The 27,694-nt window shown below is 41.3% G+C and overlaps 5 protein-coding genes across 5 annotated transcripts; 3 read left to right on the top strand and 2 right to left on the bottom strand.

Moving 5' to 3' along the window:
* The first annotated feature begins 455 nt into the window (after positions 1-455).
* elob (elongin B) lies at positions 456-5,796 on the top strand. The gene is made up of 4 exons (XM_049560504.1): positions 456-543; positions 2,598-2,732; positions 3,954-4,062; positions 4,267-5,796. The coding sequence occupies exons 1-4, from the start codon at positions 541-543 to the stop codon at positions 4,377-4,379; spliced, it is 360 nt and encodes a 119-aa protein (XP_049416461.1). The 5' UTR covers positions 456-540; the 3' UTR covers positions 4,380-5,796.
* Positions 5,797-6,579: 783 nt separating this feature from the next.
* LOC125878957 (uncharacterized) lies at positions 6,580-8,998 on the top strand. Its single transcript, XM_049560502.1, has 3 exons — positions 6,580-7,114; positions 7,793-8,024; positions 8,143-8,998. Exons 1-3 carry the CDS (start codon positions 6,806-6,808, stop codon positions 8,859-8,861), a joined length of 1,260 nt encoding a protein of 419 aa, XP_049416459.1. The 5' UTR covers positions 6,580-6,805; the 3' UTR covers positions 8,862-8,998.
* A 1,102-nt stretch (positions 8,999-10,100) lies between these two features.
* si:dkey-66i24.7 (uncharacterized) lies at positions 10,101-11,881 on the bottom strand. The gene is made up of 2 exons (XM_049560503.1): positions 11,660-11,881; positions 10,101-11,344 (listed from the first exon to the last, which is right to left on the bottom strand). Exons 1-2 carry the CDS (start codon positions 11,751-11,753, stop codon positions 10,740-10,742), a joined length of 699 nt encoding a protein of 232 aa, XP_049416460.1. The 5' UTR covers positions 11,754-11,881; the 3' UTR covers positions 10,101-10,739.
* A 236-nt stretch (positions 11,882-12,117) lies between these two features.
* On the top strand, positions 12,118-19,953 carry armc5 (armadillo repeat containing 5). The gene is made up of 7 exons (XM_049560501.1): positions 12,118-13,096; positions 13,184-13,214; positions 13,355-13,465; positions 14,343-15,240; positions 15,339-16,147; positions 16,798-16,930; positions 17,479-19,953. Exons 1-7 carry the CDS (start codon positions 12,704-12,706, stop codon positions 18,974-18,976), a joined length of 3,873 nt encoding a protein of 1,290 aa, XP_049416458.1. The 5' UTR covers positions 12,118-12,703; the 3' UTR covers positions 18,977-19,953.
* A 123-nt stretch (positions 19,954-20,076) lies between these two features.
* On the bottom strand, positions 20,077-22,224 carry LOC125878961 (cytochrome c oxidase subunit 6A, mitochondrial). The gene is made up of 4 exons (XM_049560505.1): positions 22,066-22,224; positions 21,658-21,733; positions 21,196-21,338; positions 20,077-20,321 (listed from the first exon to the last, which is right to left on the bottom strand). Exons 2-4 carry the CDS (start codon positions 21,731-21,733, stop codon positions 20,232-20,234), a joined length of 309 nt encoding a protein of 102 aa, XP_049416462.1. The 5' UTR covers positions 22,066-22,224; the 3' UTR covers positions 20,077-20,231.
* Positions 22,225-27,694: the final 5,470 nt, after the last annotated feature.

The following is a 27,694-nucleotide window of genomic DNA, read 5'->3' as shown; positions in this document are numbered from 1 at the left end:
CCCTGCTGTACAGCCATTTACAAATTAAATGTTTTGGCAGTGCCTTAGCTGTAGGGTTCCACTGATACTGTTAAAACATAGAAGTGTCTGATACAGCTGCTTATTCACAATATTCTGCACAGTGTTCAATATCTTTAAATGTCACCACAGTAAGTATTCATTATTTGAACTGACTGAAATGGGCCACTTACTGTATAACTTGCTCCTGAAACCTGGCACCTCTTGGCCTCCACAAGTGCATCAATATGAGGTGTGAAAAGTAACACAGTGGGCCGGACTGGGCCCTTTGCTGGGCCATTTCCGTATGTTTGACGTCTCTGGATTAAACACACGGACCTTAAAACCAAATTGGCATGATAATAATCGTATCAATAACAACAATTTGCCATTAAAAGAAGAATAAAATAAAGAAGTTCATGCACCGCCCCCTGCTGGTTGATTTGGGGGTTGCAGGTGTGGCTGTCTGATGCTGCTGTGATCTCACAGTTGTCGCTGTGCAGTGGAGGCGTTTTTTTTTCTGCGTGCAACCAACCGCAAGAAATGGTGAGTGAGGAAAACAGATACAGCACAAAATGCAGTGGCCTGTTTACTGGCCAAACCTTACTTAATTAATCATTAAGTCATTCCGTACGTGTTAAAATGTATGCTGACAGTAGCTGAACCAAGCTTGTCACAAAAAGCGACCACCCAAAAGCTGATGTCTTTGTTTAGCTAACCCTAGCTAATGTGGGTTAGCTTCCTTACGTTGGTTAACGTCAACATTGCACCTCAAGCTAGCTAGACATTGTTTTATAATGCTCGAATCGATAACAAGGTTAATGGAGGAGGGTCCACACGAAAGGGTACATACATTAACATTGTTTTGGATAAGTGACAGCTCAACCAACAAACTTTGCTTTTGATAAAATGGCTAACTAGCCGCGAAGAAGCTAACTAGCTCAAGTTGTCAGTTCGGCTAACGTTATGGTGTATGTAACAACAGAGATTAAAAAACTTGGTGTTAACAGTTAATGCAGGTAGTTTATCGTTAGGCAAAACAGTGTGTTTAGTAACGTTAAGCGGTGGCTTGGGAGAAGGGGGCACGATTTCCAGACCCAGTTTACTGAAGAAGCTACTTCAGCTAACAGTTGGTTGAACGAGTACCTAGTAGCCACAGCTAAGCTAGCTAGCAGCTGCCGCACCGTGTGTCCTCAGACGCCTTGGTAGAGATTGGCGTGACGTTATTGAGAGAAGCTGTTTGCTTTTTTTATGTAAACCTAACCAGTTTATCAACTAGTTAACTCTCCAAACTGCTGTCACTGTTAGCCTCACCACCACTGCTGCCACACAGCTTAGCCCTGTGGTTATAACCTGGCTAATACAGGCAGTGGAGGTACATAAACAAGAGGCAATCTGTTGCCCAATTTGCTTTAACCTCAGTCATCAATGGTTATCACTCTGTGATTAATTAGAAAGTTAGTATTTATTTAACCTGCATCTTTATGTACCCCCATGTTTACATCTGCCACATGTCTGTCTGCATTAGCCTGTGACATTCAAATGTATCTATACTTTAGGTCAAGGCTTCCCCTGGTTACTTTTGTGTTGTGGTTCACTGTACTGCAGGTGTTTTGATCAAATCCCGCCCTCAATAAGTTTCACATTAACCCATGCTTTTGCTTCAATTTGGTCAATAACTGTAAATGCAGTGGTGGAAATTTAACCTAGTACATTAACTCAAGTACTTTACAGATTCAAGGTACTTGAACTTGATGAATTTTTTATTTTTGCTACTTTATACTTCTCGTTCTCAACATCTTAGGGACAAATGTACTTTTTACTCCACCTCATTTATCTGGCAGCTTTAGTTTCTTTATAGATTATCAACATTCTGCTCCTTTAGTTAAACTTAAACTTCTTGGATAAGCTGGTAAGTGCACTGTCACAAAGCTGAAAAACAGTTTTTCCTGACACCATGAAAAGTTGACTTTTTAGAGATGCATGGTTCCCACAGGACAGTGATGCTGCAAACTATTAATGATCTTAGAGATCATTGCTGAAGTCGAAGCTACCCAAAATTATATAACGGCGTTAAAATAAGCACAATTTTAAACATCTGCAGCAGTAAAATGCAACACTGATACCAGCTTTAATCCAAAACATATATACAAGTAAAACACTGACAGGTAACACTTTACTACCCAATGAGAACTGTTACTTATGCTACTTAAAGTACATTTTGTTGATAACATTTACATACTTTTGTTTAAGTAAGGGATTGAATGCAGGGCCTTAATTTGTAGTGGAGTATTCTCACAGTTAAGTATTGGTACTTTTTATTTAAGTAAAGGATATTATGTCTTCCACCACTGAGCACTTTATGAAGCTTCTATCTGCATCAAATCTTGGTTGTTTTTCTAGCTTTGGACAAACCCGATTAAAACACCACAACATGAATGAGTTGTTACAGGGTGAAGTGTGCCTTCAGAGGTTTACAGGGTCATGTTTGAATAAACAGCATTTACAAGGTCGACAATGGACTTATTCTGAAGTGAATACTGGTGGAAGTCATTGGTGTCTCATTTCCACTTTTTTGTTTCTTACTTATCTTATTTCAGGATGTGTTTCTAATGATCAGACGTCACAAGACGACCATCTTCACAGATGCCAAAGAGTCTACCACAGTCTATGAACTGAAGCGCATTGTGGAAGGCATTTTAAAGAGGCCACCTGAAGATCAGAGGCTTTATAAGGTAAATTACATGAAGCAGCTTTCAGATCAGAATTTCCCCTGTTCAGAGAGTTGCTTGGGAACAAATACAGTTATTTATAAATTACCACAACATTTTAACAGATCACCTACAAAATTGTAATTATTTGTTACTCAAAACTCTGCACTATTCCATTGTGTGCCCTGTCTGTGAACTTAACTTATCTTAAACAGATCTTATCTGTCTTATCTAATGTCATGACCAGTTAGTGAACTGCATACATATAGCTAACAGCTTCTTTGTTTGTCGTCGTTGCTCACACCCACCTGAGTAATGTTGAGAGCAGTATTGGTATTTACATTCATACTGTAACACTGTCTGATTAAGGTGAAATGATATGAATTAGTCTGCATTCAAAGAATTAGCTATACCATTAAGAGCTGCAACACTTAGTCAACAATTAATCTGCAACTTTTGATAAAAAAATTAATTGTTTCAGCCACTTGCAAGCTAAAATGCCACACATTACTTTTGGTCAGACAACACAAGCAAACTGAAGACATCAAAACAACCTTGGGGAAACCATAAATGGCAAATCTTTACCATTTCCTTATTTATTTTCTTGACAGTTAATCAAAAACAGTTGGCAAATCAATTGATAATGGAAATTATTTGCAGTCCTAATACCGTTTATGAGTTAGTGAGCCCCAAAGTATCACTGGTTGTTTTAGAGTGTTGTGTTTTTATGTGATTATTTCATCAATGTTATGAAGTGTGTTGTTTTTTTTAGGTTCACTAGAGTACTAAAAAGAGACATCCCTGTCTATTTTATCTATAATACACTCTTAATTAAGGTTGTTATATCATACTATATATTGATGTTGCAACATAATATCTTACCATATCATCCACCTGTGAGAAAGTGTTTAAAAGCCAAATGCAGAGCTTGGACGATGTTTTATCATCATGTAATTTAGCCAACAGTTAAACGAGTTTTTCACCATCCAGTTTAAAACTAAACTGACACTGATACAAACTTGTTGGCTTAGAGAAACACAAGTCGTTTTCACAACAGAGAGCACCATGTGAAACTGATGAGTTCTCACCCATCTCACTGACCTGGCAACTTGGTCTCACAAATCTCTTCAAGTGCTTTGAACACCATCTCTGAAAAGGCTGAAGATGTGCACTGTGTAACATGGAAAATAAAATGTATTGAATGAATAGCTGCTACTTTTATCTTTTTAAAATGTTCTTCACCAGGATGACGTGATGCTTAATGATGGTCAAACTCTTGGAAATTGTGGCTTTACAAATCAAACAGCCCGACCTCAGGCCCCAGCCACAGTGGGATTAGCTTTCCGTTTGAGTGGTAAGTAGTTCACCTTTTAATCGGCTCCATATTAGACCATTTTCACTTAGTATTGTCATCGTGGCACCATCCATTCACTTGTGTTATTTTGAGCTGAGCAGGTTGTTTTGAACTGTAGTAACTCTGATTTTTTTGTGTTTAGATTTACTCTGTCATGTTCCTCCTCTCTTTTCACTGTTGTCACTTTCTCTGTCATTCCCTCAGATGATTCATTTGAGCAGCTGAGGATCGAGCCTTTCTCCACTCCCCCAGAGCTCCCTGACGTCATGAAGCCCCAGGACTCGGGCAGCACAGCCAACGAGCAGGCTGTACAGTGAGGGAGGGGCCTGCAAAACTAGAGGGACGCACAGGGGGTCGGAGGGAGGATGCACGGGGGGAGGGAGGGGATTAATTTTGGGAAGTGATGCCTCCGCGGGTGAGTTTTACCTTGCCGACGACAGATCTTCAGCAGGGCATAAACAATTACAAACATGGATTCCCCTTGTTGTAAATGTGATGGCGGGTGCTTCAAAGTGGTTCATTTGTCCTGAAATCAGTGAACGCATGCTAGATAAATTGATAATTTCACACAAGACCCTTCAGAGATACCTGACGGACTTGTCACGACACTGTCAGTCATCCATGGGATTGGTAACGGCTGAACATAAAAAAAATTGTACCTCGTATTTAATTAATTCTAGTCTTTATTTGGGGTAAGGTTATTGCTGCCTTACTTGTGTTTTTTATTTTGCTGGCTTAAATGTGGGAGTTGATAAGGTGTGACATTTTTAGGCTTTATGTTTGTGTGTTTCTTTATTAAACTATTACTAGGATTTAACATGTTTTTGGTCTTTGGCCTGGATATGTGTTGCGACAATAGCTAGGAGTTTGTGAATTTCTAAGTTACTATCTGTATTTCAAAAACTTTCGAACAGTATGAATCTGAAATAAAATAGATTCACTTGTTGGCAGGAGATCTGGCATTAAGATGAACATTTCTTGGTACTTAACCAATCAGTAGTTGTAGTTTTCATACTGTAGCTGCTCACAGAAGTTACTGAGACTGACTGCACTCAGTTGTGTGTATCTACAACACATGTAACACTGACCTTGTGTTGAAAATGAAATGTCTGACAGTCAGAGCAGCAATCAAAAATTAAATAATAGTGATTGTTGATTATTTTTTACCTTACTTATGAAGGTGGGGACTAACCAACTTTTCTCTCCAATGTTTGATTGTAGCCAATGACATCTTGGAGATGTTGATGAAATCTTCATGACTTGAATCAGTGGGCCTAAATGTTTCCAGTAAACAGTTTTAAGTTAAACAGGTAGTTTGTTACATGCTGAGTTTTGAACTGTGTCTGTGAGTAGTGGGCTGCACATTTGACTCTCTATTATCCAAAAAAAAAAAAAAATCACTGCCCCTTTACATTTAGTTCATGCTGCAACTTGTGTTGTATTATACCCCATTAATACCTTAATACACATTGTTTTTCTAAAATTAAAAATGAATTAAAAATGAACTCATTTGCACATCAGAAAATTCAAATACAGCACTGGATCTCACAATCTAGAATAATAAAATTTAAAAACAAAGAACCCTCCATTAGTTACAAGAGGAAAGTATATTCTGACCTGGGGGTGTTGAATGAAATTGTTGACATTAACATTTGCAAATTGAGGCTGTTAAACAGTGGGACATGATCAAAGTTGCACTTGTAACTGATTTAACATTAAAACAACTGTTTTTCACCCCTGTGCACTGTGGTGTTTTTTTTTTACGTGTAGTTAGTCAAAGGTAAATGTATTAACACAATATTGTATTATGTCGTGCACACTCAGAACACAGGAATTCAGTTATTGATTATGCATTGCATTTGTTAACAGCAGTTGATCATATGGTGTTTGGCATTTTCTTCAAGTGCAGATTAAATGTCACTGTTATATTCAATAACATGAGCTAGCACAAAGGTTCATGGCAGCTTGATGAAGGGAGCAGCAATGAATTAAAACGGCAGCCAATCACATGGGTTGGGCTGAGTTGTACTATCACTGGGGTGTGTAGACCTCAAAGTTTGTAAGGCGAAAACTTGTGGCTTTGTTCTGCTCGTGTTTATCACGTTATATTGGGACAGCTAGTAGAAAATATGTGTGGAAAGTGTAACTTAATTGGGACTGCAATACATTAATTTCCAATTAATTTGTTTCCTAAATCAATATTTACTTGGTAAATAAGATGTCGGAAAATACTGATACATGCCCATCACAATATACCAGCACCTAAGATGACGTCTTTGTATCAATTGTTTTGTCCGACTAAATGTACAAAAGAAAATATATTAAATTTACAATCATAAAAGAAGCATCAAATCCTCCCATCTGACAGGCTGAACCCAGATCTTTGGCATTTTTGCTTGATAGATTTTCTACTGGTTGACTAGTTGATTAATTGACGAATGTTTCACCTCCAAAACTCAATATTTATGGAGTCTAAAGTTGATGCTTAACATACGTCAAATAAAAGTCTAAAAAACCCCACTCTACAAACGTTGCTAAAAGTTGTGTTCGTTGTTCTAAAAGTACTGAACTTCCCGAAGGCACTTGAAGGCAGCGTACGCTTAAGCTAACTAGCAGGCTAGCTTCCCATATTGCTAGGGACGGTAATCCGTAGTGGCAACACGTAACTTGTTTAACCGTTACACGCACGAAGAAATGATGACACACAACTTAACACTGACTAAGCGAACATAGCCCACAACAAATGGAGGTCAGCGAGCACGTTTTATCGGCGGGCCGAGCCGTGCTGGACATGGTGGAGCGGGAGTGGCAGCCGCTTTCCCCGACCGAGTTGGACCAGCGGCTGGACCAGGCAGTGGAGGAGATCCTGGAGGCTGACCTGATAGCAAGACTCAAAACTCAGCCTCATCCGACTGTTTACGTTCAGTTCCTGCAGAGTCAAACTAATGTGCAGCCTCAAGTTTTACAGACGACAACATCCAGCAGTGCCCCGGAGGAAGAGACACCAGAGCCCCGGGAACCGTTGGAGACCGTGGACAGTGCTGCAGTGAAGGTATCAGCCTGTCCTCAGTGATCCGTTGATCTGTTAAAGGGTGGTACGATCATTTTACTGACTGTACTTTCACAGTTCTAGGATATTCTTAAGTTATAGATCTACATTGTTTTGCTAGGATAAGAGGAATTGTCCTAAGGCCACCATGATATTAGAAATTAAAAAAAAACCTGAATAATTAATTTACAATCATTGACTACAAAAACTGTCAGAGACAAAGTCCCTCCCAAAGTTATACCTACACTAAGATATCTACAGTATGTGCATACACAAATAAATACACATGCACATGTACAGTAGATAAACCATAGACTGTATGAGATGAACATACATTTCATCACATTTAACAATTATTTAACAAAATGAAACTCTCGTCTTTTGTCCTAATTTAGACCAAATTTTAACAGTGTATGCCTTGGCTTTGTCTAAAGGTTTTTATACCTGCCCACTGTTCTAACTAAATATTCCAATCATTAAAGTAACTATCTTTGAGATAAATATGAGAGCTCTTCCATTTTTCTGCTGTCAGACCTGTAGGACACACTCTTTGTTGTAACCATGATGAATTAAGCATCGTCACTATTTTCATCATGGTTATGAACACATTATGGTACTTTTACAATCAGTTTAACCTGAAATACCCACTTAATCTAATGACTGACTTTTCTCTCTCATCAGCACATCACAGACCTGCTTCAAAGCTCCAAATCCAGGGCTCGAATGGCCGGACGGGCTCGCTTGTCCCTGTCCCACACTGTCCTGCTGTCCCTCACCCTGCTCTCTGAGCGCGTCAGCTACCGCTCTGTGTCCCGCCGCTTCCACCTGGAAAAAGGAAACATCCACAGGATCTTCTTTTCTTTCTGTGAGCGCATAAACTCGCTGGAAGAGAGGCAAATCAGATGGCCAGTAGGTGGGTAGACTTCAATGTTGTTTGTGGGGTATGATGAGCACAATGTTGTCAGTGATTTGGGTGTAAAAAATGGTGCTTAAAATAATGATGGTGGGGGTGTTTCCTTTCTACTCTCCAGACAGCGAGGCTTTAGAGGCCCTTTTCCCACTTTGCAGTCCAGAGAAGGAGCAGGAGGAGCTGCCAGGTGTGCCTCAGGTCCTGGGAGTGTTGGGACACACTCGCATCCCTATCCGCCTGCCTATAGGAAAACATGATGTGGAGAGCACAGTGCCTGAGGTGAAGAGGATGAAGAAGGAGGCCCATCCTGACTCTTGGCTAAACCTGCAGCTTATATGTGATCGTAAAGGCAGGTTCCTACACTGCAGAATCAGTAAAGGATCAGATGTGGACAGAGGCATCACTCTGAGAGACAAACTCAAACAGCATCCTGAACTGATGCCCTCTGGCTCCTGCCTCGTGGCCAGAGCGGGCTACCCGCTCACTGCTCAGATTTTAACCCCATACTCAGGAAGTCAAGGACCAAAAGAGGAGCTCTTTAACAAGATGCTTGAGGGACATTTTCACATCCTGGATCAGGCTGTTGCCAACCTGAGAGCCAGATTTCAAAGGCTCAAGTATTTGGATATTGGAAACTATGACAGAGCCAGAGCTGTTGTGCTGACCGCCTGTGTGTTGCACAATGTGTTTTTGGACGTGGGACAAGTGATTCAAGGGGATGTTGAGAAAGAGGAAGCCATAACTGGAGAGGTAGAGGGGGAGGTGGATGATCAGGGCATTCAGAGACGAGACGCCATCTCAGATTTGTTGTTTAAAACTGTTGATTCTATAAGCAGATGATGCGATAGTGTCTGTCAGGGAGCTTGTGTCCTTGGAGGTAAATGTACAGTTTTGTTATATAAAGGTTTATTTTATCAGAATCTCTACTGTCTGAGTCTGTTTGCACTCAAAACTCTTTCACTGCTACTATCAGATAACAGGGATATGTTTGCTGTTAAAATATTTACATTGTGTGAATTAGCAGTTTTCCCACAATAAATATTTGGAATCCGGAGTGAGGGCCTGAGCACTGAACAGTGCGAGGAGGACCCTCTCCAAAGTGGAGGAATTATTTTTCTCTCAAATGAATTGCATTGCTGAGGGGCTAAAGGTGCTCGAAAACTCAAAGACTTTGCACACAAACCAGGTACATTTTTTTAATATTTTATGGGTCTGTAAAAAAAAAATGGTTCTGTAGCACCCCCACAAAACTTGAAACAAAATAGCCTCCACGGTCTGTTTCACTTACTTTGGGTGGCAGTAGCTCAGTCCATTGCGACTTGGCTTGGGAACCGGAGGGTTGCCTGTTCAAGTCCCCGTCCGGACCAAATATGGAGTGTGGACTGGTGGATAGAGAGGTGCCAGTTCACCTCCTGGGCACTGCCGAGGTGCCCTTGAACAAGGCACTGAATCCCCCAAGCGCTTGGGGCGCCTGTCTATGGCAGCCCCCTCACTCCGACATCTCACCACTTTGTGCATGTATTGGTCCTGTTTATGCATACGTGTGTATTTTGGACCTGAGTGTTAATGAAAACAGAGTCCCCTCAGGGGGATTTATAAATTATATAAAATTTAAAAAAAATTCAAATTACGAAATTGGGTGGGCACATATATCATGTCCAGACCTACCAAGTAGTCTTTTGGAGCTGTACCCTAAATCCAACAGGAAGTCAGCCATTTTGAATTTACTGTGTAATTTCTGTGCATTTTTGGCCATTTACAATTAGTGGGCAGTGAAAATGAATTTTTCTTTATCTTGACAAGAGTGCTCCCGACCACTCATAAAATTTTCTCTTATTTCAGAGAAGAGCAAATGTAAGAAAACACTGGTAAATCCAAGAAATCAATGGTGACTAACAACAAAAAAAGAACAAATGGTGTATACAAATGAAAATTAAAGAAAATTTGTTTGAATCTTGCTTCTTGCATGACGCCCAATATCTGGTAAAACTTTCACAATAAAACAGTCAAAGGAAATAGTGTTTCTAATATTTTGTCCACTGTCAAATAGGTCAGTGAAAGTGGACATAACGTTCACAAAGCTAGTATTTATTGCAGGGCTGTTTATTATAATACACTACATAGTGAAGCTGTTCATACTGCCTGATAATGTGTAAGTGATTAATACAGTAATAGTGAAAGTACATCTGTCTATGAATACTGTTATCAGACTAGTTTATAATATAGAAGTTTAAGTCTGACTTTGACTTCTCTTGAACAACGATCATAATCATTGCGTCAGTTTGTTCAGTCATGGGGCCCGCATAAAAAATAACATGTTCTTGCATAGGTTGTTGACATCTGATAATAATAACTGGTACAGTGATGTTAGGGTGCCTTGTGAGTAACATTTTAGTTGTTCTTACTCTCCAACATCAGCCAACCATAATTCACTCCTCTCTTTTGGTAGAAAAATAAGTGACAATTAGGACATCAACAGAAAGGACAACTTTGAGGAGTCATGTAATCTGCTTACAGTTAGTTCGTTTCTGAACTGCTTTACCTGCTGTGTCAAGTTCTACAGAGGTCAGACTGGCCGAACTATTCCTAAAACTGTAACAATAAAAACGTGCCAACATGACAACTAAAAAACGAAATACTAAGTTATCCTCGTGCTGTATCATAAAAGTTTTTTGGTAAGTGCAAACAACACACATGGAAGTTCATGTCTCCTCTGGCCTAATGTCCATCCTTTGTCATCTGAGTGCTGTTCTTTTGAGCTAGGCTGGAGATGGCCTGGGCCAGGTTGTTAATAGCCTCTATCTTCCTCTCCTCCAGAGCTTTCTGCTGGGCCCACATGTTCATCTTCCTCTCTTGCAGCTCCATGTACAGCTGCAGGACGTCCTGTGGAGGCCGGGCGGTGCAGGGAGCAGCCGTCACAGGAGGTGTAGGGAGGATTGGGGTAAACCTCTTGCTGGCTATGGCTTTGCCCACTCTCGTCCCACTGAGTTTGGCCCTTCGCTGGGCTTCGATCTCCTCCCTGCTCTTACCCAGGACCTCATGCATGGCCTTGAAGAACTCCCAGTGGACGCTGGCCACCCCCAGCCTCTTGGCCCTTTCTGCGTTCTTCCTGTATGTGGCCAGCATGTTTCTCCACTTGAGGTCACACTCGTACGCCTTCACAGTGACATCAGTGACCTCTGACTCCCTTAGTTTGGCGTTCACCTTCTCTGCCACCATCTCCCAAAGTTTCTTTTTCTTGCATACTGGCTGGTCAAAAGCCTGGTCCATTTCAAGTCTGGTATTGACAAGGTGCCATGTAGCCTGTAGTGTCCATATAAATTCTAGAGAGGAAAACAGAAGTGCATCATGTCATTGGTTGAAAAATCATATGACCTTGCACAGAACCTCTCACCTGTTTTTTAAGTTTATTAATTTTATTTGAGACAGCTTGTCCAATTTGAATTAAGTTTTCAGAAGACATATAATTCTCGGTGATGTAACTGACTTTAATGCTCGTTGATGTCACTGTTATTAAATGAGTCACCGTTTATGATCATAATCACTGCAATAGGCAGAGACTGCGCACTCATCGGGTCCTCCTCGCTTCATGCGGTGACTGGATGAAACCTGTGTAACTTAATGTTGCGTGTACTGACCTGCTTTGGTTTTATCGGTGTCCACACTGGACACGACCGTCTCTTTTCCTTCCACTTCAGTACTTTGTATCACAATTGTCTCGATAACCTCCATGGTGTTAAACACATTTAAACAGCAGCCAAGGTAGTTCTTTTTATTTATTGTGTGTATCTATCGTGGAATTTAACAACATCTCAGAGGCACCGATGCGTTTTCTCGCATCGAGTAAAACGATGACTATAACAACGTCACGTAGCAGCTTGGGACGTGTAGTCCGTTTTAGTTGATACAAATGGGCTTTTAAGTTCTTTGGTGTACCAACTAAACTACAATCCCTAAACGCTGTGGAGCTCTCAATACAAGCCTCTCTTTATCATTGTCATGGGGAATGTAGTTTTTTAAAGGAGGAAATGCACTAGGGGAGGTGAAAGGCAGCGAAATTTGAACTACAAGTCCCAACGTATATCTAACCGTCCCACCTCTTCACTCCCTGCTCCCTCCCTCGACCGCCCCTGTTTTGTTGTTTGGCTAAAGATGGCGTTAGCGGCTAACACAGGCGATTGCATTTTGTTTAACCAAAATTATTCGGCCAGTGGTGACAAAACATTGATCAAATATAGCTTTAATCCGTCATTTGATGTTTAAAAATACGTTACATTGAGATAATACACGTCCATCACGTAGAATAATGCTTGTTCGGCCTTCTCACGATGTAGGCCTGTTTTTTTAGGGAGTGGACCGAAGCTGTTGGAACTCCAACTCCCGTCGGCGAGTGCGGCGTCAGGTGGTACAACTTTTCCTTTTCCATGGTAACTGTAGTTTTCTGAGCGCACCAGACTGTTGTTTTTGTGGAAACTTTGAAAAATATGAATGAACTCATTAAGAGCACAAATTCACCAGTTAAGTGAATGAGCTAACAGTTTAAAGTGAAAGGACATGCTATTTAATTTCTCCGTATTTCACTGGAAGCGTCCAGTGAGGCTGCACATTGTGTATTATATCTGTCTAAACTGAGAGGAGGAAAATTAGGGTAATTGATCCGGTGCCTGCTAGGCAGAGGAACCATGGCTGCATCACCTGTGCAAGGTGACCGGAAACAATTTCGAGCACCCACCAGAGAAGGGCACCCATCATCATCAGAGCCTTCTTTGACCTGGTGCTTAGCTCACCTCTCCAAACCCCGATCAGGGGCTGAACATCACGGGCATGGCAAGGCTGACTCAGGCGGTGGCAGAGAAGGGGACAAGAGATCCAGAATGTCTCAGTGGCGAGCCCTGGTTTCCATCCGGACCCAGCACATCAAGGGTGACAAGGCTGGCATTGCCCGATTCAGAACTCAAGGTGGTCTCCGGCCCCTGCTGGAGCTACTCAAACACCCAGAGTGCTCTAGGAAAACCCTGGACCTGGCTCTTAGCATCCTGGCAAACTGCTGCACTGAGCTGGAGACACGCATAGAGGTGAGCTGAAAGGAATAATTGTAAAAGCATTGACTGCTCTATTTATTAAACCATCCATTAAAACTGCTCTAAATGTCGCCACTATAGGTCCGTAAGCTTGATGGAATAAATATTGTAGGTAAGTGGTCATTTACATTCTTGTGACAAATTTGATCTAAGAATAACAACTTTTTAAAAAAAACTTTTAGTACTGGTAAACATTTGTATTTTCACAATCAATCAATGGCATGTAATCTTGGAAAAACTTGACTGTGTCAGTGGAGATCCTGAAGGAAAATATGGCCCTGGAGACGGTCCAGAACCGAGCAGCCCGGGCTTTGGGAAACTTGGCCATGGATCCCGAGAGCTCTGCACTCATCCACTCTGCTGGTAAGTCTTAAATGTAAATTTGTCCCACTGCATAATTTTTAGCTGCCAGGTTTCAGCATTTAAAATGAGATGCAACTTGAATGGAAAGGATTTTTTGCAGTAGCAGCAAAATAGTTGTAATTGTTATAACTTTGATTACAGTTGCTTTTAAAGAATAATCACCTGCCTGATGGACAGGTCTGTCAGTATTTGTGGTTGATATTTACACTTTTAGAATAAAAGAACAGGTGTGCAGCAGGATGTCCATCTTACATCTTGACATTTGGTAAAAGGATGAGCAGATTACACTGAGTTACTGATTCTCTTTTAATTGGTTAAATATACAATTATAGGATGTTTCCTCACTCAAACATTGTACATTTTGGATTTCTGCTTTCATAGGAAGGTGTGATATTCCAACATTAAAGAGTGGAGTCTCTATATACTGGGAGTTATTAATAGTAAACAGCCATTCATACTGGGGAATTACTTCTTCTCTACGTATAAAATGACATATTATTAAGCCACAAAAAAAACAGAGTGTTACTTTTTACTTTTTTAAATTAATCAATCAACAGAATCTGCAATGATCTGGGTCATTTCAAGCAAACATGCCAAATATTTGATGGTAGTAGAGTATATATACTTTATAAGGTGAATAGCTTTTGGTTTGGGATTTTTGTTCCCATAAAATAAGGCATTTGATGATATCACCTTGGGCTCTAGGAAAGAGTGATGGGCATTTTTCACAGTTTTCTGATGTTTTATGGTCCAAAACATATCAGGCAACGTCAGATTAAACAATTATCCTTCAGAAACTGTGTATATGATCTGTGAAATGTTTTTGTGGAGATGTATTATTTGTCCTCAGATTAAAAACCAGCCTTTTTCTTTACAGGTGGTGTTCCTCTTCTCCTCCTTTGTGTGTCTCTTTCTTCTGGCCCGTCTTCCCCTACTGCTGCTCCACCCAAAGAGTCCTGTCCTAAACTGGAGTGCGCTCAGTCGGCTGCCCGGGCTCTCCTTTACCTCTCAGATACGCCTTCTAACCGCCTGTCGCTGCTCACCCAGGGGACCTTATCCTTTCTTGCCCCTCTCATTGCTCCAGAATATCCCCAGGGGCTGAGGCGGGCGGCACTCAGGACCCTCCACGAGCTTACTCGGGGCTGTGGTGTTGAATGTGCCAGGGAGGTGTCCCGTTCTGGAGTCCTCGCTCAGCTTGGTGTCATGGCATCTGGGGAGTCTGGTAAACCTTTTGAGGAGCTGGCACTGAAGACCCTGGCCAACTTGTGCTCCCAGGGCTGCCTGCGCCCCCTTGTGGGGTCACTGGGGGTTATTCAGAAGTTCACTGAGGAGGTCAAGAGGGACCCACTGAAGTCTGGAGTCTTCCTCAAGGCACTGTGCTTGTGCTGCAAGGAGGCGGTCAACCGGGCCAAGGTGAAAGAGAGTGGTGGATTGGAGGCGCTAATTGGCTTTCTGGCCGCCCATCAGAGTCACCCCCTCTCCCGACTTGTCATCCTGGCCTGTGTGGACTTTGTTTTTGATGAATCTGCTATGGAGCAGCTTCAGGAGTTAGGGCTGGTCCCTCTGCTTGTTGCTCGACTGGTTGAGCTCACCAGAGGCGAGGAACAATCTGCTGAGAAGATGGACGTGAGCCTCTCCTCCAGCATTTCTCCCACGGAGCTCCTGCCCTCCTCATATTTTGACTCTTTTGACTTTCCTCCTCCTCCTGAGAGCTGCAAGAGGCAGGAAGCCGAAAAGGAGCAAGGTCTATGTTCATCAAGCTTTTTAAGTCTCAGGTATGGAAAATGAAAAGCACAGGTTTATTTATTTTCCATGTGAATTTTATCACACTATTTTCTGTTGTTCATCAACATGCTTATTGCTCTGTCTTCAGGTCCTGGTTGGTGTCTGAGGGATTGATCTCTTCAGAGGGGGACCTACTGAATTCCTCTGGTGTTGAAGGGGAATGGGGAAGTCTTCAGATCCCACCGTCTTCGTCCCCTCAAACGCCCTCCCCAAACCCTGATTCCCTTTCCTCTCCTAAAAACTCTTCCCCATTCAACCCTACTACCTCTTCCTCTTCTAAAAAAGCTGCTCAGCCTTCCCTTATTACCTCTTCAGCGCAGCCCCAGCTATCATCCTCATGTAAAATCCCTGATCCTCCTCCATCTAGTCCTCAACCTGCAGTTGCGTCTACACCCCAAACCCAGCCCAGTTCTAACACTATCTCCTCTCCCACGAAAACAACCCAAACACCAGTCTCTCCATCAAAGTTCTCATCCCCTCACAAAAGGAGGCCACGTCCTCATTCATCAGCTTCTTTGACTAAAGTTATTCTCGATACCCCTCCCTCTGTGCCCCGCACAATGGCCTACCACCACCCCTACCACCCCGAACCCTGGACGCCAGAGTCACCCATCCTGCTGCTGCTGTCACGCTTTTCCCACGCCACCGACCCAAGTGCTGCTCTGGTCAGTGCAGGTGTCATGTCCGGCTTGCTCTACTACCTCACCCAGCACCAGGACCCCAGCAGCAGGTGCTTCCGTATGCTTTGCCGGCTGAGCTGTAACCCAAACTGTTTGCAGGCGCTGGTCCGAACTGGCTCGGTCGCGCTGATTCGTCACCATCTCTGCCAGAGAGGGGGAGGATTTGAGGGAGAGGAGAGGCAGACGGGCCGAGTGAAAGCCAAAGTTAAACAGCTTGGTAAGATAAAGATCTGAGCGAAATCAGTCATCTGCAACACGGTAACTTTAGAGCAGCAAAGTAGCATAATTTATAGCACAATCTACAGTTGCTCATTATAGATTCACATTTAAGTAATCTCTTATCATAATCTTGCATTATTAGCAATATAATGTATGTTATCACTTTAATCATTAAACTTAATTCTTCTGACGAGGGATGCACACATTCAGCTTTACATGTTCTGATACCTTAACTCAGCCATTAAAACTACCAATCTAAAGTGCTTTCTTTCTCACAGATTTAAAATTAGTTTACCTGACTGTGTGCAATTTGAATATTTTTATTAATGCAACATGATGCCAGGGATAGCTGTGGCACTAGAAACAGAGTCAGCAGTAGTGCTGGAGTTACACATTGTATTGTGAAACTGCTTTATTCAGTGTTTCTATTGCTTTAAATCACCTGGTCCATTTGTTTTGGAGAGAAAAAGACCTCACTGCTAGTCGCCACTAGATCCCACCAAATAATGCGCACTTCACTTTTAATCCAACTTGTTTGATTGGTGCATCTCTACTTCTGGCATAAATGAAACTGAATTGGCTTCTATAAAATTTCAGCATCATTTATTTTACCAGAGTAGTTTATAATTGTGCACTGACTTTCTGCAGGTTCTGCTCTTCTCAATAATCTGCGTATCCAGTGTGAGTCTGGATTTGGCTCTGGAGTTGTTTCCCATGTGATGCTGTCAGGATCTGAGACAGACAAGGTGAACTGTGCGCTGTCTCTGCCATTAATCTGCAGGTGAGTAGTAGATCTTAGAGTTGTTCCGATTCCAATAACAGTTTTGCAAGTGCCTCTGATACTGCCTGAAATGCTGGCTCGGGTATTGGCAAGTATGCGCATCTGTGCACTGATCTGATGTAATTTTTAAGATAAACTTTAAACTTAATTTAAATTGTCTCAGCCTCGTCACCACTCTCGCTTTCCAGCAAGCGCTCTGATGCGATTGAGTCTCCTTAAGAAGCTTTATAATCCAGCCTTGAACAGCAGTGTTTTTTAGAGGCATTTAAAAACAAATAAATCCAACAATGAATGACCTCCGTGATTATTTATCAATTTATCCATGTTGAATGGATAAATATACAGTATATTATACTTGTTATTCAGTTTTTACACGTTTTGTTTGGCCTATTGACATAGAAATGGGTTAGTAGTATGGGCTGACATGTAGTGCAGGTGTTCGAATCATTATCGGGAAGTAAAAAATGGAACACCTCTATTAGATCTGTAAGAATAATGACTGTAAGTGACCATATCTGAGCTTTACAAACCCTCCTTTTCTCCAACAGCAACAAGTCCCTGTTGAAGAAACTTCTTCTGGACAGCGGTGGACTCCTCCTGGCTCTGCAGCCTCTTGGTTGCGACGACGACGATGTGGATGAAGACCAGCCTACTGAATGTGGGAAGTTGCTTTCTGATTGGTTTAATTCACCACATTCAGGCCTGACTTCACAGCTCCACTCACTATTCTCCTCCCTCCTTATTGGATGCCTGTCTACTCTGACTGCTGGCATCAAAATGGAGCTTAACAAAAAACATCTAAATCCAGTAATGACGCAGTCAGTCGAAAAAATTGACCCAGTTTCACCTCCTCCCTCAAAAAGGCCTCGCCTGGCCGACACCTGTCCTTATGGCGTCTCGAACTTTGACCTCCTCTTGCTGCTGGATGACGGGACTCAGGTCCGAGCCAACAGGGAGGCTGTGACTGGGGTGGAGGGGACAGACGGAGTCACCTCTGAATACTTTTGGGCTCTGTTGAGAGGTGGATTTGGAGAAGCTCAGGGTAATGCAGGTGAAGCCATCCAAATTAAAGATGTCAGCACAGGTATGCTGCTACCAGTGCTGCATTACCTGCATGGATGTCGCTTCACACAGGACACAAAAACAACAAGGGAATGTGATGAGGGACAGAGTAGAGGACAGTGTCAGGTCTTGGACAAATTAGTCTTTGATGGACTGGGGATCTGCCAAAAAGAGACAGAGGAGTGCTCAACAGATGACTTTGCTTTCCAGAAATCAGCTCTGGGCGAGATGATGATTGGGGCATGCAGATTTTTGGTGACTGAGCTTAAGAGAGAGCTGGAGGATCTGTGTGTGTCTCTTCTCCTGTCCTGCTCCACCAAGGCTGCCCCAACAGTGGACAAGGTGGAAAAGGCTGCATCTAAAATGGACCAAGAATGCGTTGAGTCTGCCAAGGAGAACCTGGCTAATCGAACATCGGAGTTAGAGTTGACTGGCTTTGAGGTGCAAACAGAAAATTTACCAGGACAGACGAAGAAACCAAACAGTTTCCCACACCTGACAGACAGTAATAAAACTTGCTCAGCTGGAACAATTCAAAAGGCCAGCAGAGCACTCAATACAACTTTCAACCAAAAGACAATCAAAACCATCACCCTGGTTTCCAAATCAAGCTGTGTGACAGTGGTGGACAAATCATGTGACCCGGAAGTTGTAAGGTTAAGACCAAAGAACTTGATGAAAAGTTCAGCACAGGGTCTAAAATCAGCAACTCAGGACTCCCTCTCTTCCTCAGAAGCCAGCACAGGAGACAACACACACCTGGTTGCTCTCCTCCCCCAGGTATACTGGTTTTCTCAGCGCTACAGCTACCCAGCACTGGGTCGGGCCTGCCTGTCTCTACTGCTGGGCTTCCAGGACTGTCCTCAGCCCTTCTTGTCCTCTGCCCTTGCTGGAGATTGCCTTCGCAGACTTGCCAGACAGGCGGACTGTACAGAGACTCTAAAGCAGAATCTACTAAGTCTGGCCACAGTAGCTCTGAGCTGAACTAGGGAGGGAAACGTTGAGTGTGGTAGACTATGGCATGAATTCAGAGGGCACAGATTTCAGTGAGAGTAAACTTTGAGACTTGCTTTAAGCTTCTAGAGTTGCCATTGTATAATGTATGGAAAGTTCAAGTGCAAGTTACAACAACAGCACGATTACCTAAAAAACAACATAAACTGCTTTATGAAGTTCTCAAGCACTAACAGGACTGACTGTTGATTTATTTTCATAAACTGGAAGCATAAATTAAAATTTAGTTTTGATGTAATCTGATATAAACTGTAGCCGTCCCAGCATGACATAATTGTATTATAATTTACTGACATTTGTATTGTGATTTTTTTTTTTTTTTTTTTCCCTGAAAAAATTCAAAGAAAGTGTCCGCTATCATTTGATAAATGTCATTTAGCTGGAAGTACTGGAATTATCAGGGTTGGTCTAGAAGCCAGTTGTTTATTTTGTACATAAAAATAATATGGATTAGGAGATATATAGTGTATAGATTCCAAATGTCCCATAAATTTAAGCCACTGAATATAATGTTGGAACATCACTTTGCCTTTGCTTCCTTGTTGTTGGTATTTGTTGATGTGCAGAGTGGTCACAGTAATTTAACTGAGTGGCTTTAGGGAATGTCACTCAGTTTTATTAATTCCATTACACAGCAGAGCGATAGAAACAGCTATTGGTTGAACTGCCATAAAATTTGGAGATATAGTCTCAAGAAGATGAAGCGTGATTAGTTTGGTATCCCCAGGAGCAGCAATGTGACTCATTGATGTGTTTTTTAATAGTTTTTTGGACAACAATGAAGCTATGGCACACTGGAATTAGCTACAAAGGCTTTGGCTTCACAGATGATATTTGTTTGGATCAATTCACTGATGGTTTTGGTCTTTTCGTGGAATTTTTTGACATTAAGCCTTCTCTTTATCTTTTTAAGCCTGTATGTGCAGGTTTTGAACTAGTCAAACTTTGCTGACCCCTGGTGTTAGTTTATAAGAAGACAACTTCAGACGAAATGTGAAAACACTTGTCTAGAAGGTTGATTATATTGAACACGACACGAAAGTAAACAAAAATAATGGCACTCACTGTGATACAGCATAAAGTGGTTTTATTTATGTCAGGATGCACCGCTCAGTGACGATGCTGCTTGGACCCTCAGTCAGAATATTTAAGGCAGTATAATTACACTGCGGACTGGAGTTTTCAGTAGCCAGCAAAACACAGCTAAGAAAGGTGACTGATTCCCTCAGTGATGGGAGTCTTCATAGCCATCGGGCAGAGGATTGGTGTGAGGGTTGTGGAACAGAGAGTGGTTTCCATCGCCCCAAGGGAATTTCTGGATGGAGACATATGAACATATAGGTAAAATCAACAACAGAAGGAGAAACTATTCATTCCATACAATTTCTTTCTGTCTAATCTTGCTGAAAGAGTAGGAGTATTTGGGTGAAGGCAATGGCCATTATAGTGCTTTTTACACAGAGATCACACTATAGGGCCAATACAAGGTCCCTTCTTTATGCCACCTTTTGCGTTTTTGCACAGAGCCAAATGACGGCAGCATCATTCAGCTCCAGAGTGATTTTAGACAGCATGTCAGCATTGTGGAATCAAAATAGGCGTGGCAGGCGTAATGTAACACAGTGTCAGTTTCTAGTGTAACATATAACATACATGTTGACAGTGATAAACAATGGCATTACATGACATCAACAGTAATTTACTGTAATATGGCGGCTGATTTTGTCCTCTGCTCAGAGATTAAGGAGCTCCAGGATCTAATTATTTTCCCAGTTTGTGGGCATTTTCGTCCACCGTTCGTCTTCGAGTTAGCTGCTAACTGCTAACAGCTACTTTTTAAAATCCCCCATGGTATGTTCCACGCATAACATGTCGTCAGAAGCGTCACATCTGTGCCACACATTCTCCCATCCTACCAGCTGTCCTGTTTATACATAATTTAGACCAAATTTCGGTGCTGTTATTATCCCCGATACCAGCTTAAAGGTGAGACTACTCTTTCCCCCCATTCCGCACTTGTACCTTTTATACAGAACAGTGAGGTGGCATAATTGCATCAAATTCCCGCCTTGAAGAGGCAGCTTAAGAGACTTATGATTGCAACCTGTGGAGTCACCCCCTACTGGCCATTAGAAAGAATGCATGTTCAAGCCACTTCCCCATGTTATAGACTACAGCCTGAGACTCACCTTGGTGCGGATACGCAGGTGTGAATATGGCACAAACTCTGGTGGCTCATGCGAATGCGCCTGCATCTTCATGTAGGCATTGGCCATGCAGACTGCCACACCAGGAACAGCTAACACAATGGTCAGCATCTTCCAGGTCCTTGCTGAGGAAAAAACACAACCAGTAAAATTATATGACTAAAGACAAAAATAGGGCATGAAGATAATGAGAAAGTAAAATTACAGGAGCTTTCTCTCTACAGAGTTCATATCAATAATAAAATATAGTTCCTGATCATTTGCCAAACACCATGAGCATGCAGGATGGCTGCCAGCTCTGCAGACATTTCAGTTAATGTTCAACAAAAGGCTCCTGCAGTACGTGACTCAGAGATGCTGTAGTAGCATGCAGAGGCTCTGAATCTGGAGGCTCTCATGTATTTTGGTTGTATTTGGTTTGAGAGTGATAGCAATAACACTTACCTCCTCCTTCATGGCTTGATTGTGACGCTGCAGCAAGCACACGACGAGCAGCTAAGGCAGCAGGAGACACAGACATCTGTTGAGGGAGAGAGAGAGAGAAAAGGAGACGATTGAGAAACATTTGCAGCATACTTTAATGTTGCACACCAGCCTAAAATTATTATTTTTTATTATCCTAATATCAAGGGAGCATTCATAAGCTTTACACTGAGCCAAACACAGCCTTAAACATCTTATTTTTCTAACATATTAAGTAATTTGCAGAATTAAGAGGTAATCTGTCATGTGGCCCTGTACAAACAAACAACATGTATAAACAACAGGCAGTTTAGGCTGGGCCTACTCGAGCTTCTGTGTATTAAGGGTGTCGGTAGCCCTACTGTAAGCAAAATAAGGTCAAATACTTACTGTTATTCAATCAAGCAATACTCAATATGCTTTATTATCCTCTTGTTTTTCTGGCAAAGTCGTTGCTGGTAGTATTTTCTTCTCCTTCCTGCTTGTTTGTCCTTCAGTCTGTCCTGAGCTGAACTCAGAGTGTGTCAGACTCCTCCCCATTTCAATATGTCCATGCACCAGGAAACCGAGTTTATATTTGGGCAAGTGCAAAGGGTGGCTGATATGTGACGAAGAGGAAGAGGATTGGGGAGGAGGTGTGTTGTTGGTCCTGCGCAGAACATTAAGCCTGCATTACAAAGACTAAAATAAGGGCTGATTAATCCTTATTAACTGCCATAAAAAATGTGTTAGGTTTCCATTTTTGTTTCACTTTGAGAGTGCTACTGAAAGCCAGTCAGTTCACTGAAAACACCTGTGGCTCAGCTGCAGAGTAACCTCCAGTTTATTAACTTTTTTTCTTTTTTAATTTATTAATAATCTATTACTTGAAGTCCTTTTTGGTCTGTCCCAGGATTAGAACAGACGAACACTGATATCCTGAAGAAGAGGTGAAATATTGAAGCCATTGAGCCTCATATTATTAATAGTGTAAGTGTAAGTATACAAATATTTATATAAGTTTAAAGGTCAGGTAAGTTTTTAATTGCAAGGCTTCCAAAGACTTTGGCTGTCATATGTAACATCAGTTTCACACATATAATAATATCAGATCAACTTAACTTGTCAACTTTTAACAGGAAACATTTATTAGTTAAATATTATAATATATGCAAACATACTGAGAAAAATTAGGAGAAACTGAGCAGATCTATTCATTTTATTAATACAGCCTGTACCATTACACTGATGCCCACCAAGCCAAAATGACTGTGGATTATGTGCACATTTGTAGACCTACATGTGAGTAAACAACAGAAATTAAATCTTAAATATAGATTAATATAAACGAAGTGTTTAAGGTAGATGGGCTTTCATTTGGCAGTTCAGACGGAGCACGAAAAGCTTGCAAGCATTTGTACAAGATATTGAATCACACAGCCTCATATCATTTGTTTACCTTAAGATAGACTGTCCACCAGATGGGGTAGTGCTGCTATGAGTACACTGTCCTTAAATGCTCCTTCAGACTACTTTGGTCATTTGTGTTAGTGTTAGGCAGGTTCACCTCTGCAGTAAGGTTACCTCCTCTTGGCTAGTTGTTTTGACTGCTGAGGTAACACTGTATAACCTTTAAAATAAAAGTACTGGATTTTAGCTGAAGTATCTGCACAGAGCCTGTATCTTTAGTTTGACTTAAAGACCAAGGTCATTTTTACAACTTTAAAGTTTGAGTACATTTACTCAAGTGCTGTTCTTAAGTACTATTTTGACATACTTGAGTATTTCTATTGTATTCTATTTCCTACTTCTACTACTTATCTGACAGCTTTGGTTACCTGTTACTTTTTACTTTAAAAACATTAGATATGGTCATACAATATGTCATAACATATGACACTTTGAATTCAAAATTAATTAATTAAGTATTTTTAAACTGTAGTATTTCTATTTTTACTTAAGTAAAGGACCTGAGTACTCCTCCTAGCCAGTTATCAAAAAAGAACTCTATTATTTTTTATACTGTATACTCCCCACTGTTACGTGTTGATTCTTGATTTTCAGGATATATTAGTATAGCCTGTGTCGTCTGTCTGGGCAGCTTCAGGCTGCAGTGCAAACAGCAGCCAGAGCCAACAGTGATGTCAGCCAGTCATGCAAGCAGCCAGTCTGAACGTCTCGCACTTGTGTTATTGTGGGCAGAGGTTAAATACCATCTCAGTTTGAAGAATCTGTGCACAGACATGTACAGGCAGGTAGACACACAAAGCTTTGCATGTGCTGCAGGTGTGCTGCAGGAGCTGGGAGAGGCCAACACTCCCTCCCTTCAACCTGCAGACATATTATTAAGATCATGGCTTGAATGCCTGAATTCCAATGTACAGTCTACATAAGGCAGAACTTAACTTAAACATGTGTCTGTAGGCAAGTATGGAATATATTGCAGAAATTTCCGAGCTCAGTTAAAGGAACAGTGTTTAGTGGGAGCTGGCGGTGGGGATTGCAGACTTCAACCAGCTGGATCTTCTCCTGATTAGAATTCCTTCAGTGTTTACTGCTCAGGAGGTTTTTACTGGGAGCTGAATTACCTGCAGAGGTCTCTTCCTCTCCAAAACAAATAAATCCAGTGATTTAAACCAGTAAAACACTGGGTAAAGCAGTTTTACATTACAATTTAGGGTTTCTCTTATGCTGTTGGGCATGTTGCAGATGAGCTGTTTGGCCAATGCCTGCTAATGTGTGCTCACATTTTTCTCTGACAATTTAAGATCCAGATTTTCAGGAGGTTTTCAGTACAAATAAACCTGGTGATTTAAACCATTAAAAACACTGGATAAAGCAGTTTCATGATACAAATTAATGTATTTATGACGCTCTCATCACCGCAAGGCTGCTACAATGGCCACCGTGAAACAAGAAAATTTGAAAACACACTTGGCTTTATCTAGAGTCACTGGTTTGGTCTTTATCCACTCTGGGCTACTGTAGAAACATGGCGGTGCAACATGGTGGACTTCATGGACAAGGACCTGCTTCCTATGTAGGTATAAACAGCTCATTCTGTTTTTGTTGTGTTTTGGTTAACAAAACACAACAATCCTTATTTTCAGGTGATTATACTCTAACAAAACATACCCAATATGCCCCCCTAAATCCTGCACACTGGACCTTAGGTCTGTGTAATACTTTTTTTAAAAAAAATTTATATTGTTCTGTATTTTTTTTCATTATGTTTATGACGTGGTTCTAAGGGTGGCCACGTTGGTCTGTCAGTTGGTCCACCTGATCCAGACTGACATACCTCAACAACTACAGAAGGATCGAGATGACATTTTGTACAGACATTCAAGGCTTTTTTGTTGCCAGGATGATGAACAGCCGCATACAGAATGAACAGATTCAACAGGTTTTCTACCTGAACCTAATGGTTCATTTCCATCGGTGGGTGTAGTTTATACACAGCAACTGGAGGAAGTAGTGTAGACTCAACACAGCAAAGTGCACAGGATGGACACAGGCACATAATGATGTGTAAATAAAAAATATATGTTTTCCAATAGTATTACAGAATATCTTTCCTAACTGTTTCCTCTTATAATCACTTTGAAACCACTTTAATTTACAGAATGAGGGATTTAAGTCATCCTAAAGTGCGGGTACAGTGTGTAAGCTGAGTTCAAATGAGTTTACCCTCCACAACATCCCTTAACACCCACACAATCCCTGTCTGTGTATACTTCATGCCAAGAGAAAGACAGCTGTGGATTGTGTGCGATGCAGTAAGTGTGTGTGATGTTGGACGGAGGTGAGAGCAGTTGGTTGTAACAGTCTGTCCCATCTTTGCCTTATAAAGCTGTGTGACTCTTTCTCTTTTCTGGGCACTTGGCTACCATACTGCTGCATTCACTTCAGAGCAAGCTCTTTATTGAAGTTATACAGCTTTTAAACAAAGAGCTGCTTTTCGTGCAGACCGTTGCAGGATGTTTGATATAGTTTTGAAAATACAAACCAGACAGAAAATAATATTTTAATGCTGAACTTTGTCCTGCACTTTCACTTCCACAACTGTAGTGATTTTAAACTATGGCTTGCTGCTTTCTTTCTGCAATGTAGGACTATACAGTAATGGAAAGTATCTCTGGATAATGTGCTTGCATACACTGGAATGCTATCTCTAATTTTAAGTGAGTGAGACTGGGGCCTGCCTGTAGGAAAACTCTGGGAACAGGCACTTAAACAAACCATCAGAATCTGTCATCAATATTGTCCCAGTCGCACTGAGACAGCATGGGATTTCAAGTGATGTGAGGGCTGACGTTAATCTAAGGTGGAAACTTCTGCACACTGTTACATCAGGTGCTCCAGTGCAGACGCAGCAGTTGGAAAGAGAGTTCACTGTCTATGTTAACTTACAGCCTTACACAGCAAGTAAGCTTGACACTTGGCTTAAGTGCCACTAACAAGTCTTAAATGATAAGTGCACGGTATTTTTCAATTTTCAATTTAACATGCACAGTACCACTGACTGGCTGCTAGTGGCTGGGCATGAATGGTGGCAGTCAGAAGCCAGTTCGAAGTGGCTATAATCAGAAATTTTATATTAACAGCGGATCACATGACCTGCATGTACTCACAGCTTTGTAGAGTGGTTTTCACCTCACAACTTTACTGTTTTTGCACGATACTGCCTAATACCAAACTGGAGCATTTAGCTGCTAAGCAACTAAATATTTTCCTCAGGAGCTGGTTGAGACCAAACACTGAGCTTAAAGGAGAGTGAATATTGGACATTTTCACAAGGTGGCCAGAAACATGACTCAAAATTAATGCTGATGTCTCAATGAAACTGTTAGATACGTAAATTAACAATGTGAATGTTGAACTGTTGCACTAGACTTGTGTTTTCATGATGAAGCCCAGACCAAGATATCTTTGGAGCCAATCTCTGTTTATTTTGATACAAGAGGTAAATGACAAAATTCTCTGTCAGTCGTCATTTGTGTGACTTGAGCCCCTGCACAAATTAAATGACACAGGAATGCGTTAACGTGCTATACAATAAGTTTTAGCAGATAAACCTAAGAATGGAGTTTATGTCGTTCAACACAAAGGCTAAAACACCTTTTGCTCAAACAAAATTTCTATGACCACAGTGTCACTTACCTCATCCAAGGAGTACAACAGCAAAAAGGGGAGAGGTAAAGGCAGGAGACATTAAGGAGGGACTCAAGGAAGTAAATGTAGGTGTACAGAAACGTCTCAACCACATATTGACTGTTGAGACCTAAAATGTCAGGTTATAACTATTTATGCAGATTTTTTTGTAGTTATAATACTACACATTACTAATAGATGTTTTACCGCTGTATAACTGACTTACACCAGATCGACTTAACACATGAAAAAATGTCTGTATGTGTACAGCTTGTTGCCACTGCCCCTGTGTGACCAATAAAACAGTTATTGCAGGTTCAAAGACACTGAAAACAACCTGTTATTTAACAGGTCAAACAGACTTGACCCATGCAGCTGTTAATTACAAGATCAACAACTTATTGTCGCAGTATTTCCATAAACTGGGCTCTAATCATTTCTCTGGTAGCCAGCATTAAAGCACAAGGTTGAGGTTAACTTATAAATAATTGGGTTTGTTCCAAACCTGTGAACAGGATAATTATCACTCTTTAGCTACCGCCAGATGTAACTCAGGCCTTTATATACTATGTTAAACACTCTTGTCATCCTTAGTATTAAAAACACATAAAAGAGCCATACAGATGAAGTACTTTATGATTATATTTATTTATTTTATTTTCATGGATTTTGTTGAAAATAAAAAAGGTATTGTGACACCAACTTTATTCTCAAATATACCTAAATCTTGCCTGACTCCTGGGAAAAGATTACGTATATCATAAAACTAGGCCAGCTGGTTGCTTCACACTCTTCCACTTGACTTCAGTCTTCAGGCAAGTTTCTCTACACAACGCCTTCCACCTCCACTCATGACTCCCTTTGTCCAAAGAGCCACTTTTAAGTT

Source organism: Epinephelus fuscoguttatus, linkage group LG19 (assembly GCF_011397635.1).
Source record: "Epinephelus fuscoguttatus linkage group LG19, E.fuscoguttatus.final_Chr_v1".
NCBI classification, from domain to species: Eukaryota; Metazoa; Chordata; class Actinopteri; order Perciformes; family Serranidae; genus Epinephelus; species Epinephelus fuscoguttatus.
Note: the sequence above shows the minus strand (reverse complement) of the source record. Positions and strands in the feature narration are given on the sequence as shown.

Excerpts from the sequence above, each read along its gene's own strand:
- elob (XM_049560504.1), top strand. Across the intron at positions 2,733-3,953 it reads AAGATCAGAGGCTTTATAAG|GATGACGTGATGCTTAATGA; the intron begins GTAAATTACATG and ends GTTCTTCACCAG. Across the intron at positions 4,063-4,266 it reads ATTAGCTTTCCGTTTGAGTG|ATGATTCATTTGAGCAGCTG; the intron begins GTAAGTAGTTCA and ends TCATTCCCTCAG.
- LOC125878957 (XM_049560502.1), top strand. The coding sequence starts at position 6,806 with ATGGAGGTCAGCGAGCACGTTTTATCGGCGGGCCGAGCCGTGCTGGAC. Across the intron at positions 7,115-7,792 it reads TGGACAGTGCTGCAGTGAAG|CACATCACAGACCTGCTTCA; the intron begins GTATCAGCCTGT and ends CTCTCTCATCAG. Across the intron at positions 8,025-8,142 it reads GCAAATCAGATGGCCAGTAG|ACAGCGAGGCTTTAGAGGCC; the intron begins GTGGGTAGACTT and ends TCTACTCTCCAG.
- si:dkey-66i24.7 (XM_049560503.1), bottom strand. The coding sequence starts at position 11,753 with ATGGAGGTTATCGAGACAATTGTGATACAAAGTACTGAAGTGGAAGGA. Across the intron at positions 11,345-11,659 it reads CACCGATAAAACCAAAGCAG|AATTTATATGGACACTACAG; the intron begins GTCAGTACACGC and ends TTTCCTCTCTAG.
- armc5 (XM_049560501.1), top strand. The coding sequence starts at position 12,704 with ATGGCTGCATCACCTGTGCAAGGTGACCGGAAACAATTTCGAGCACCC. Across the intron at positions 16,148-16,797 it reads AGCCAAAGTTAAACAGCTTG|GTTCTGCTCTTCTCAATAAT; the intron begins GTAAGATAAAGA and ends GACTTTCTGCAG. Across the intron at positions 16,931-17,478 it reads TCTCTGCCATTAATCTGCAG|CAACAAGTCCCTGTTGAAGA; the intron begins GTGAGTAGTAGA and ends TTTCTCCAACAG.
- LOC125878961 (XM_049560505.1), bottom strand. The coding sequence starts at position 21,733 with ATGTCTGTGTCTCCTGCTGCCTTAGCTGCTCGTCGTGTGCTTGCTGCA. Across the intron at positions 21,339-21,657 it reads ATCAAGCCATGAAGGAGGAG|CAAGGACCTGGAAGATGCTG; the intron begins GTAAGTGTTATT and ends TTTTTTCCTCAG. Across the intron at positions 20,322-21,195 it reads ACCTGCGTATCCGCACCAAG|AAATTCCCTTGGGGCGATGG; the intron begins GTGAGTCTCAGG and ends GTCTCCATCCAG.